Source organism: Cydia splendana, chromosome 17 (assembly GCF_910591565.1).
Source record: "Cydia splendana chromosome 17, ilCydSple1.2, whole genome shotgun sequence".
Classification (NCBI taxonomy): Eukaryota; Metazoa; Arthropoda; class Insecta; order Lepidoptera; family Tortricidae; genus Cydia; species Cydia splendana.
Window position 1 is genome coordinate 16,206,803 of NC_085976.1, and position 12,866 is coordinate 16,219,668.

The 12,866-nt window shown below is 35.9% G+C and overlaps 3 protein-coding genes across 3 annotated transcripts; 2 read left to right on the forward strand and 1 right to left on the reverse strand.

Moving 5' to 3' along the window:
* The first annotated feature begins 630 nt into the window (after window positions 1-630).
* On the forward strand, window positions 631-1,827 carry LOC134798582 (lipase 1-like). Its single transcript, XM_063770952.1, has one exon. The coding sequence runs from the start codon at window positions 637-639 to the stop codon at window positions 1,813-1,815; it is 1,179 nt and encodes a 392-aa protein (XP_063627022.1). The 5' UTR covers window positions 631-636; the 3' UTR covers window positions 1,816-1,827.
* Window positions 1,828-4,414: 2,587 nt separating this feature from the next.
* On the forward strand, window positions 4,415-5,618 carry LOC134798983 (lipase 1-like). The gene has a single exon (XM_063771408.1). The coding sequence runs from the start codon at window positions 4,415-4,417 to the stop codon at window positions 5,591-5,593; it is 1,179 nt and encodes a 392-aa protein (XP_063627478.1). The 3' UTR covers window positions 5,594-5,618.
* Window positions 5,619-6,542: 924 nt separating this feature from the next.
* Window positions 6,543-7,724, reverse strand: LOC134798984 (lipase 3-like). Its single transcript, XM_063771409.1, has one exon. The coding sequence runs from the start codon at window positions 7,722-7,724 to the stop codon at window positions 6,543-6,545; it is 1,182 nt and encodes a 393-aa protein (XP_063627479.1).
* Window positions 7,725-12,866: the final 5,142 nt, after the last annotated feature.

Consider the following 12,866-nt stretch of genomic DNA (forward strand, 5'->3'; position numbering starts at 1 on the left):
TAATAAAAATAACTAAATTAAAAATTAAGGTACGTATTTTATTATTAGTCTTTAACCGTTAACGTACGAACCTTTAAATTACTAGTATGTTAGTAAAGATAAATATACCAACTGCATAATAACAAATAATAAAAATAACTCAAGCGTGATTAGGACTTCAGACAAAAATTGTGTAAAATAATCTGTGGTATACCTACGGAACCTTTAGGGCGCAAGCTTCTCAAGTAATAGTCAGGCAAGCATGTAAGATCAATGACCTATTGCATAATGGTAAAGTTGATCTCAAGTTCGAAGTCAGTAGCTATAATAACACGCCTACCAAGGTTATATTAACGCACTATAAAAAGCACGTTATCAATTTACATAATCATTTAAAACAATGTTACGCATCAGAGTTAGTGACTGACGCACGAAAAACCAGTGCAACGCAGACGAAAGATAATAAGGATAAAAAAGGAGTACGCCATTTAAGTCAATGTACTTTTTAAAGGAAAAAACGTGCGTAACAATAAAGTAACAAGTGCTTAACAATAAAGTAATAATGGAGAGATAAGCATAAAGTAACAAGCAAAGATTAACATACATAGATTAAAAAAGCACGGAAATCCATAACATAAAGCAAATCAAAAGAGAATAATGAAACTGACGAGTCTGTGCATCTTATACTTTTGTGTATTAACAAAAGCGACAAGTTTGTTCCCGTCAGTAGTATCTGAAGATGTAAATTTGAATTTCACTGGTCTCGCAAAGAAGTATGGGCACCCTGCCGAAGAACATAAAGTTGTCACTGAAGATGGGTATATTCTTACTTTATTCCATATTCCTGGAAAGAGAACCACTCCTTTACTTCTAATGCACGGGACAGGAGATCATGCGGAAAGTTTCTTATTACGAGGAGAAAAGTCTTTAATAATCACATTAGCAGAAGCTAATTATGATATTTGGGTCGGAAATCTAAGAGGAAACAAATACGCCCGAAGACATGTCAAATTGAATCCAGATGAAGATCCCGAATTTTGGAATTACAGTTTTCATGAAGCCGGTCTTTATGACCTACCTACGACTATCGATTATGTTTTAAATGCGACACGAAAAGGAAACTTGAAAATGATAGGCCATTCACAGGGAACAACAATTAATTTCGTTCTTTTATCTTCAAAACCAGAGTACAATGATAAGATTAAACTGCTAATAGCACTGGCTCCAGTCGCTTTTTTGAACAACCTAGCGCCACCTGTGTCAACTCTTTGCGAAGTAGGACCACTAATCGACGAATTTTCGAAGAGGCATGGAATAGAAGAGCTCCCTAGTAAAAAAATACCAGTACCAAAGTTCAACAATTTAGAATGTAGAGGAGGGTCAAAAGATCACGTACTGTGCATATTTTTAGCAGTATTTTATTCAACTTTCTTTGATGCCAAGACGATAGAGCCTGATTTTTTTCAAATTATATTAGGACATTACCCAGGCAACACTTCAAGAAAAACCCTAGTTCATTATAACCAAATTGCATTGCGCAAAAAATTTTCAAGTTTTGATTACGGTGTTGAAGAAAACTTTCAGCGTTACGGAAAAGGATTGCCTCCTGAGTATGATTTGCAAAAAGTGACTGTTAAAACTGCATTACTAATTGGAAGAGAAGATCGTCTGGCAACAGTAAAGGATGCAGAGTTAATAAGGAAATTGCTTCCTAATGTTGTTTTGTTCCACCTAATGAAGCCCAAAATGTGGAATCATATCGATTTCATTTGGAGAAACGACATGAATGTGTATTTGTTTCCTACTATATTAAAGCTACTAGAAAAGTATGACTGACTGGGTTTCTAAACATTATCAAACATTATTAATAGTGCCTGTATAAATGTACCTGATTTTTTAAAGGCAGGAGCTGAAATACTCATTGTTTGTTGACACATCGTCTGAATCCACTCATTTCGAAACCTGAGAGTGGTTGTTTCTTGCTTTTTTGTTTGACATCTGGTTGACGACGAGGGAAGTGCCGATTTGACAAGTGTCCGATAAACTTGAATGCCATATTATTTATTTATGTGTGCCATCAAGCTTGATGCATATACCTACACATAGCTATATCAATATATGGATATAATACATCTTGTAATGATTGTATGTTAAATTATTAAATTATATTTTAATTGAATGTTTTATATTTACCTCAACCTACTTGAATAGAAATCCATAGATGTGGAACACACGTTTCCTGAATAATCACATTTGACTATCTTTGTGAGATTCGTTTGCAGTCACGACATAATATTTAGTTGCGAAATATTATTGCTGGCCGGTTTTTATTTGGTTGTATTTGATACAAAACGTTTTGAAACGGATTTCTTAAAAGTATTGATAGGACACTACCCTGGGGGAACTTCAAGGAATAATTAAATGCATGTTAATAAGCTTGTGTTAAGCAAAAGGTTTGCGAATTTGACTATGGACCTAAAGGAATCTTAGACCACTGTGGTTATCTTATGCCTCCGAACTATAATTTATATAAAGTCACCACAAAAGTTGCGTTGCTAGTTGGTGAAAATGATGCACTAACTAAGGTAAAAGACATAGAAATACAACGAACAATTTTAAATTATTAGATAAATACAAGTAGGTAAATTAGGTGATTAAAAATTTTAGGTCTTAGTTGACAATATATATTTGTATAACTTGATGTCAGGTTATCCTTAATAGGGAGTATTAGGTAAGTAGTGCAATGTTCTGACGCCAGAGTGCAGCACTAATTTGTTTAGTAAACCATAGAGTAACTTAAACATAGTAGGCCTTAAACAGTTTTTTGACAAGTTTTCACTATGACATTGATGCATAAAGGCGGTTTGTTTACAGGTGGCTTACCGCGAAACGCGAATCGAAATTGTTTTATCTGCCTCTCTATCTATCGAATAAGCATGAGTGATAGAGAGGCAGAAACCGAACTTTCTATCGTCGTGTTTCACGGTAGGCCATGTGGTTGGCCTAGTGACGCCCTTTACGCAGAGTTTTGCGTAATATTCCCTATTTATTTATTTATTACAAGGTTAAAACCAATTACACGTGTAATTCTAGGCTGAATAAATTATTATTAAAAAAACGTATGCACATATATTATAATGTTACATTAATATTTACTCATTCTTGCTCATCCCCACTATTTTTTTTAAATTTCTAAGCATACCTTATTAGTTTTTAGGATATTTTAAGGTTACTCAGGATTTTTTATGATATTGTATTTTAATAATAAATAGATTTTATGTTTCTGCTTAAGTAGTCCTTGATTGTCAATCTTTTCATTGACGTGTGAGCTTAGAATAAATAATTATAAAGGCTCTTTTACAATATGGATATTATACCGTAAATTAATAATACCTGTGGCGTTTTTATCTTTTGACGTAATTATACATACATATTAAGGATAAAATTACAATATTCATATTTTAATTTATTTTTGTTTTACTGGGGCATTTTGCAATTATGATTACATGTAAGTATGAAATTATAGGAATACTATAACATATACAGGGTGATTCATGAGACGTGAGCAGGACTAATCCTGCACACTCAGTAACTGCTAATTGATCGATCACCGTCGTATTTAGGTAAAACAACCACACTTTTTCCTATGTTTTAAGTTTTTGGTGAGGGCAAATTTAATCTTCTACAATCATGGTCACCCTACAAGACCTAATTAATAAGCATAAAACCTCTTTATCTTTTTGATTACGAAGAAAATAAACTGTCAAACTTGAGTGAGATACGAGTTTTCAAAAGTAACCAGACCGCGATGACAGTGATGACATTCAATTTGACACAGAATATCGGTAGTTTAGTATTCTAATTTTAGGGTGACCACGCATGTCGTAAATAAATTAATAACTTTTTTTTTCAACACGACTAGAAAATTAACGTTAACCTCACTAATACTGATACGAAAGTGTTGCTTATAATTTACGAAATGCGCAGTATTAGTCCTGCTCACGTCTCCTGAATCACCCTGTATTTATTATCTTGTGTTTTCAGTCATTATAATATTATATACAAAGATTTACTGCAAATATATATTTTCGTTATTCATTCTCAAATTATGAAATCTTTTAATAAACAATCACCTTTCGCTTTTTGCAAGTGTGAAAATGTTGCTTCCTAAAAATAAAGATCCATTGCAAAAAAAAAATAATGATTAAGTTAGAATTGTTATCTACTTAATAAATAACAAAAATAATAATCAACAATGTACTTCATGGATTGACAAAGCCTAAGGTTTAATAAGCCAAGGTTGCATTATATGTACATTGTATATAATTTCAGATCTCGTCTTAAGGCTCTTTTAGTTTTCTACATAGTTTTGCTTCGAACAGGCAGTTCAATAGTAAAAAAAATAAGTTAGTACTTGACAAAAAAAATAACAACCATGAAAATAACGTGTAGCCTGATCTTAGTGAGTATTTGTGTCCCAACAAACTCTATTCTGCGGACTACTTTACCTGAAGATGGAAGACTTAATTTTACGGGACTTGGTTTAAAATATGGACATCCAGTTGAAGAGCATGAAGTAACCACTGAAGACGGTTACATATTGACTTTCTTCCACATCAAGGGGAAGAGAAAACCGCCTGTTTTTGTTATCCATGGAATCGCTGATACGGCAGATGTGTTTATTATTAGAGGAAAGACATCATTAGTTATAGCTCTAGCTGACGCAGGGCATGATGTCTGGGTAGCAAATTACAGAGGTAATAAATACGGTCGAAAACATCTCAAGCTGAATCCGGACAAAGACTTCAAGTTCTGGGATTTTAGCCTTCACGAAGTCGGTTATTACGATCTCCCCGCTATGATGGATTATATCCTCAAACATACTGGAGAGAAGAAGATACAAACAATTGGTCACTCCCAAGGAGCAACGACACTATACGTGCTTTTATCAAAAAGACCGGAATATAATGGAAAAATTGAAATAATGGTCGGATTAGCACCGGTGGCTTTTTTGACTGATGTGAGATTTCCAGTGTCTCTCATTGCGCAGTTTGGACCTCTGCTTGGCGAAGTTTTTAAATCTATAGGTGTAGAAGAAACATTTCCGGAGAATTCGTCAACGACCGCGTTTGTAAGATTTATTTGTAGTCAAGATGTCTTTAGCTATGAAATGTGCTTTCTATTGTTTGCCTTTCATTTCGTTGGTTTTGATACAAAGCGTTTTGAACCAAGCTTTTTAAAGGTTTTAATGGGACACTATCCAGGAGGGACCTCTCGAAAAAATTTCATGCATGTCAACCAGTTGGTGTTAAGTAAAAGATTTTGTGAATTTGACTACGGCCCTAAAGGCAACTTAGATCATTATGGTTATGTAGTGCCCCCAGATTATAATTTACATCAAGTGACCACAAAAGTTGCGTTGTTCGTTGGTGAAAATGACGTGCTATGTACAGTAAAAGATGTAGATATATTACGCTCAATTTTACCTAACGTAGTACATTACCATATTATGGAAGACAAAGTTTGGAATCATATAGACTTTACATTAGGTAATGATATGAATATAACACTGTTTCCTCATATATTTAAATTGTTAGATAAATACAATAAATAGTTGTAATTAGACCAGGATATCTGGAACTGTGTCGTATGCATAATTATATTCCGCAGTTTGACTACGAAGGCCCTAGAAAATCGAAATTTCTTTATCTTCCTCTTTCCCATAAATCCCTAACCCTAAAAACCTGTTTTATGTTAGATTCAAATCTTTCGTTACTTGTAGATTCAAATATATGGCCTTTGCAGATTTATTTAATATTTATTGCACAATACAAGACTAGGTAGGTACCTATAGAGATAGATGTAGTATCTAAAGACAAACCCGAATCCAATAACGAAATATAGGTATATATAGCTGGGTAAAAAAAATTTAACCTTTTCAACGCCGTGTCAAATACAAAAGCTGTCACTCGGACGCCACGTCACCAAAGTGTCAAAAATGAAATTGAACTTTATGCATATGCACGTAAGGTTTATGTTGCTCTGTGGTCTGAGACCGATTATGTCTTTGGCGTTGGGCCTGCGGTGCGGATATATCGGTCATTGGCGTGCAAAAGGTTAATACAACAACAGTTTAGAACAGTTATTACTTTCAACAGTAATTTATTTACATACATTTATTTAGCTGCATTGAAACTTGTTTTACAGTACATATGGTCCTATTTTCCCGCACTAGTGCGTAAAATAGCACTTTTCGTACGATGTCAAAAGTTTAAAGGGTCATATGTACTGTAAAACGTTGTACGATACACGTGCGAATAGGTAATTCGCAACTCGTGTCGATTTAAAACACTCCCTTCGGTCGTGTTTTAATTTATCGCCACTCGTTTCGAATTTCCTCTTTTCCGCACTTGTATCGTAAATAACTATCACAAGTTTCTTGTCATCGTTTGTCACTGCATTTTACAATAGATTTTTTTCTTTTTAATTTTTTATTTACCTATTAAGGAACTTCATACAATATTACTTAGGTACCTATCTAAAAACATCTTTAAAACATTCCCCTATTCAAAATCTTGCAAGGATGATAATATATATGGGTACAAATACACATCCATGTCATTAGCACATGTGAAATCAACATGGTTCCAGAGCATGGGTTCCATCACATGGTATTTAGGCTCTTTAGGAAGCATTGTTCTTAAAATATCTACATCTTTTAATCTCGAAAGATTATCGTTCCCGCCAGCAATCAAAGAGATCTTTGTAGTAACTTTCTCCAAATTATAACTGGGTGGTATCAACTGTTTGTATTCTCTAAAATTTCTTACAGCACCATAATCATATTGGGCAAATCTTTTCTTGTCATAAACTTGAGCGAAATGCACGAGACTTCTTCTACTAGTAGAGGTCGGAAAGTGTCCCGTAATAACTTCCCAAAAGTCTGGCTCAATCCTTTCAGGATCAAAACCAAAAATTGGCGAAGAAAGAAGTACGTAGCAGACATCGTATCCAATCAGCCCTTGGCTGCATAATAACTGCATAAGATTGCTAGCTGCAGAATGATCCCGACATAACTCGTCAATCCCTGATGCTTTCAAAAACTTGTTTATCACCGGCCATTTCTTAGCCACTTTTGAAACTGGAGGGATTAAATTGCTGAGGAATGCGATAGGTGCCAGGGCAATGAATCCTTTAATTTTCTCATTATATTCCGGCCTTGTTGACAATAGGACAAAATGTATCACCGTCCCTTGAGAATGCCCTATTGTTCTTATGCTCTGCTCACCCGTAAATTCTAAAATGAAGTCAACTAGAGCAGCCAAATCGTAGCAACCAGCTTCATGAAAGCTGAAGTCCCAGAACTTTGGTCCTGTATCAGGATCTAAGTATTTATGTCTCCGGCCATATTTATTGCCTCTTGTATTTCCAGCCCAGACGTCATAACCTTTATTAGCCAAGGTAACTGCTAAAGACAAATTCCCTCTTATAATGAATGTGTCAGCAGAATCAAACAACCCATGCATTAGGAGAAGGGGCCCCTTTGTCTCTCCAGGGATATGGAATAAAGTTAAAATGTATCCATCATCAGTGACCACATCATATTCTTCGACATGGTGTCCATATTTAATTCCAAGTTCAGTAAAATTTAATGAAGCATCTTCTGGTCTTGATTCCTCTATTGAAATCGAAGACGAAACTGATAAACCGGCTAGCAAAATTACCGTAGTCAATACGGTATTCATATTTGTTTCGACAAGACTGCTTTTTTGTTGTTTACTGCACTGGCACTTTAATTAATACCTTTGTTAAATATTTGACATGACAACATGAAGGAAGACTCAGTGTAACATTGTGATTATAAAACAAATACTATCTATATTTCCAACTAATTCCAAGTGATAATACAATGGAAATAAAAGTTAACGAACAAAGGTTAATAAAAGATAAGATCAAATGCTAACACTGAATTCAACCCGTTGATGAGGAATGTGTCACTTTTTTTTTGATACTTATAAATTTGTAATATATAAGGTATCAATAAATGAGCTAGTATATGTAGGGAGTACATGTATAATATATGACTATGTTGCGTCCTTAAGTTCATTTTTGATGAACTCCAGTAAAGCGTGCTCGATTACTGGCAGTATCTGAGCCAAAGTCGGGGCATTGGTTACACGCTTCGCCGTTGCGGAACATAGGATCTCTTTTAGACACGGGCGCACTACGTGTAGCCGTATGCCTCAGGCTAGGGGTAACATTCCATTTCTGACCGCAGCTGCACTACTGGTACTGAACGCGTCGGTGTTGTTGTCAATTTCCATAGTAAAATGAACAGTAGTGTTGCTGTCGTTGGAAATGGACTGTCACCTTAAGGCTAAAGACCTGTGAGCCGCACCTCAGAAAGTCCAAGTTAAATACTTGAAATTAAATATTTGGCACAATGTGAAGGAGTAATGCAATGTGTTATCGTACATTACCTTTATAGAACGTGAATTGAATGTGCTGCGGAAATAAAAGTGACGTTGCATTCCCATTATGATAACGTTAAGGCGCTGACACTGCCAAGACCTAAATTTTAACAGCAATTTTATTTAAAAACTATGGTAAATATTTTTAATTTCTCATGCTCTGAAAGAGGGTCATTGTTGTTCTAAAAGGTGTGCAGAAAATGATATGTTTCTGCACTACAGCATTTTAGGTTCCAAGTATGTATGTATGTATGCATGTATGTATGTATGTATAAACTCTTTATTGTACAAAATACAAAACACAAATTTGTGGCACAGGATAGGCAGTACAAAGGCGAACTTATCCCTTTAAGGGATTTCTTCCAGTTAACCTTTGAGTAGATGAGAATTGATGAAGAACGGTAGACAAATATAGCACTGAGTACAATAGACTAAAGGAAAGTCAATAAAATTATAAAAAAGAGGGCAAGAATAAATAATATAAGATAAAAATTTGAAGTAATAATATAACAAATATATAGAATACCTACGTTAAATATGTACGTTTTTTTTTACGATAAGCAATTGAAATTTGGGTATAAATGGATTTGTCATACAATTTAAATTCTGATATTTGACTCACCATTCCATAAATAACGATACTTTTGCCTAAATTGTTAATTGAAAGTAGGTACCTACTTACCCTCAAAAAATACCATAAAAATTTATACTTAGTCATGTTTTTAAAAAAACACATACATTTTACTTTCCTCGTATTCGAAATGAAAAGTAGAGTGTTTAACTCGGGTGAATGAAAGGCATCGTTTCATCCCTTGGTTAACAATCTACTATAATTAGCTATAAGATCACTGCGCACGTTTCGCAGGGTCCATATTATGTAACACCATGTCATGTAATATGTTCGCAATAAATGCTTTTTGACTTTTTGACTATTATTAGTGGTTGTGTTTTTTTGTTCACCTGAGTTTGGATTTATTAGAATCGCCTTGAAGCTTTTGGCGAAAAATATAATTATTTCCAACGCATTTCACAGTTGCATAGTACGTACCGTTTGGGAATTCGCTTTATTCAAACAATCTCACGTACGACCGACATTTCAAAATGGCCGCCGTTTTAACCTAATACAAATTCTTCCGAATTGACGACGTGCAGGGGTATATTTCATAAGCTGGAAAATATGCGGCGTATGTGCGGGGAAATGACGATGAAAATTTTGCAACGGACGTTGTAGTTTTATTGGGGAATAGTTTTGTGCGGGACTGGGAGGATTCGAACGTTTTGATATTAAAATGATGTCATTTTGCTATCTATCGCGCGTGCAATTGGCTCGCACTTGTACATATGTATATATATGTATGCGCGTGAACGAAACCACAGACTACATATATATTTACTTTATGACGAAACGCACGGACGAATTATAACCAAATAGTAATTTGTGATACAAGTGCGGAAAAGAGGAAATTCGAAACGAGTGACGATAAATTAAAACACGACCGAAGGGAGAATTATACCTATTCGCACGTGTATCGTACAACGTTTTACAGTAGATATAGCCCTTTAAACTTTCGACATACGCACGGAAAGTGCTCTTTCCCGCACTAGTGCTGTAAATACATTATTTTGACATCAAAATGTAAGTTTGAATCTCAACTTTTTTGGAACTCAAAATCCTTAGTCAAACAAGTTTTTTTCGTAAGCATATTAAACCTCCCAAGCAAACCCTACGCTTTACTATCTACTACTACCTACTATCATTATATGAAACAACAGCCTTTTCCAAAATCTTCATAACACATCATAAACCCGTAGGAAGCCCGCACTTAACGTATAAGATGTCAGAAGATTGGAGGGCCCTTCAAAGGATACGTCAAAGAATCTCGCCGGATGTGTCAATTTGCCGCCATCTTGAAATCAGAACTTGTTGCCTTTTTGTATAACTTGACCTAGATAGGAGAGGGGTTAAGAATATAACAAAGGCTGTATTAAATTATATATTATCTTATACACAGTTATACACAAGTAAGAAAATAGCACTGACATATTTTCTTACTTGTGTTAAGAACATGTAAAGATACCTAATAAATATCTAACAAAAGTAGCGGACTATTTATCTGGAGCATCCCTCCGTTATAAAAACATTATATTCACTGGGTGAGACCTGCCCTTATGATCTTTACCTTATTCAGTGCGAGACATGATAATTCCAATATGTAAGTACCAATACTTGGGGCGACTTGAGAGTATAAGTAATTTCGATGTGATTAAGTAGAAACATGAATGTCATTATGGATTATGCGTTATAAAATAGTAAATCTAAATATTTAACTTAAACATTATCTCAGCGATACAACTGTACGTCTTGCGCCTGGTCGAAATCACTTTACAATTATTATTTACTTCAACATAGCGTTGAATATTTTTATAGGCGCTGATAATGATACCATAATAAAAAAAGAATATTATTATCTATTTAGTAGAAAAACCCCTGTATTTGCGTGCTATCTTGACTTATCCAAAGCCTTTGATTTAGTAAATTATGAGATTTTATGGAAAAAGCTTTATGATGCAAAGGTACCTAAAGAAATAATACCTACATGTTTTTAGATATTGGTACTCTAGTCAAATTAATGTTGTTAAGTGGGGTGATGCAATGTCTGATGAATATGGCCTTGACTGTGGGGTAAGACAGGGGGGGTTAAGTTCCCCTAAATTGTTTAACATATATATAAATGCACTTATCGAGAGGCTCAGCAGCATGCATGTTGGTTGTCGCATACAAGACACTAGTTTCAATAACATTAGCTATGCGGACGATATGGTGCTGCTGAGCCCCTCGGTTGGAGGGCTTAGGAAACTGCTGAGTGTATGTGAGCATTATGCTGCTAGTCATGGCCTTAAGTATAACTGTACCAAAAGTGAATTTATGATTTTTAAGCCTAATAGTAATAAATGTTCAGATGACTTTCCTCCAGTATTGCTTAATGGTGTGCCTTTAAAACGGGTGTCTGTATTTAAGTACCTTAGACATGTAGTGTGTGATAACATGAGGGATGACGAGGATATAAAAAGGGAGCGTAGGGCGTTGGCGACTAGAGCGAATATGCTGGCACATAGATTTAGGCGCTGCACCGCGCCGGTAAAGATAACCTTGTTTCGAGCCTTTTGCACGACTTTCTATGCATGTGCACTATGGACCAGCTATACGCAAAGGTCGCTAAACGACCTACGCATCCAATACAACAATGCCTTCAGGGCACTGTTGCGGCTGCCTCGCTGGTGCAGCGCGTCCGGGATGTTCGCGGATGCGCGCGTGAACGGGTTCCCGGCCATCATGCGCGCGCGCTGCGCGGCTGCACTGCGGCGCCTGCGGGGCAGTCGCAACAGTCTCCTGACTGTTATAGCGGACAGAATGGACAGTCAGCTTCTTACGCGTAATAACTACATACACATTACCGGTGTATATGCTTGGCTCCTGTCAAACACTATTTATAGTACCTTTTAGTTATTAGTTCATATTTCAGTACAAAACTTTATTTTAAGTTAAATTTAGTTAGTTTGTAGTTAGTTTTTCGATGTAAGTGTATGGACCAAGGTCTGAAATAAATGATTTTTATTTTATTTTATTTATTTTTATTTATTTATTATACTACACCCGCCTGATGGTAAGCAGTCACCGTAGCCTACGCTTGCAACTCTAGAGGTGTTACATGCGCGTTGTCGACCCTAAAACTCCGCACCCTCATTGAGTTCTGGCAACCTTAGTCACCGGCAGAAACACAACACTGGTGGAGCCGGTGGAGGTACATCCCCAGTTGGGCTCTGCTCTAGATCAGTAATAGTTGCGATCTCGCGCGCGACTCCATACATCAAGCGCGACTTCAAGCAGTGGGGAGCCACTCCTGACTTCGGGCAAACTCGGCTCCATTCGGCTCAGCATCGCTCCGAGCAATTATTAGGGTTGACACAACTTGACGTCCATTTGCGTGCATGACCACAGATAAAATAATGACCTGAATTTTGACAACCCTAAATAGCCGAAAGGCCATAAGTTAGAAAGGGATATCATGGTTCGACCCTGAATCGCTGTCAAACTTCGGTTTTGTACGAGAACGCAACTTATGCTAGACAGCGTCTGGAATGACATCCGCTGTGATATGCCCTAAGTACCACACAAAGAAGGACGCGAGAAGATATTCACAGTGCCCATATCTCTCTTTCCAAGATTATAATTAATATTTAGATTCTACTAGCGTGTCATTGGAATATGAGCACCACAAATCACACATACATGTTGCTGATCTTTTATATGTCATAAATGGTACTGAAATGTTGAAAACCAAAGTTAAATAAGCAAAAATCAATGTTCTACATTTCAAAAGTTCATCGAAGTTTATTTACACGTAAGATAATATT

Excerpts from the sequence above, each read along its gene's own strand:
- LOC134798984 (XM_063771409.1), bottom strand. The coding sequence starts at position 7,724 with ATGAATACCGTATTGACTACGGTAATTTTGCTAGCCGGTTTATCAGTT.
- LOC134798983 (XM_063771408.1), top strand. The coding sequence starts at position 4,415 with ATGAAAATAACGTGTAGCCTGATCTTAGTGAGTATTTGTGTCCCAACA.
- LOC134798582 (XM_063770952.1), top strand. The coding sequence starts at position 637 with ATGAAACTGACGAGTCTGTGCATCTTATACTTTTGTGTATTAACAAAA.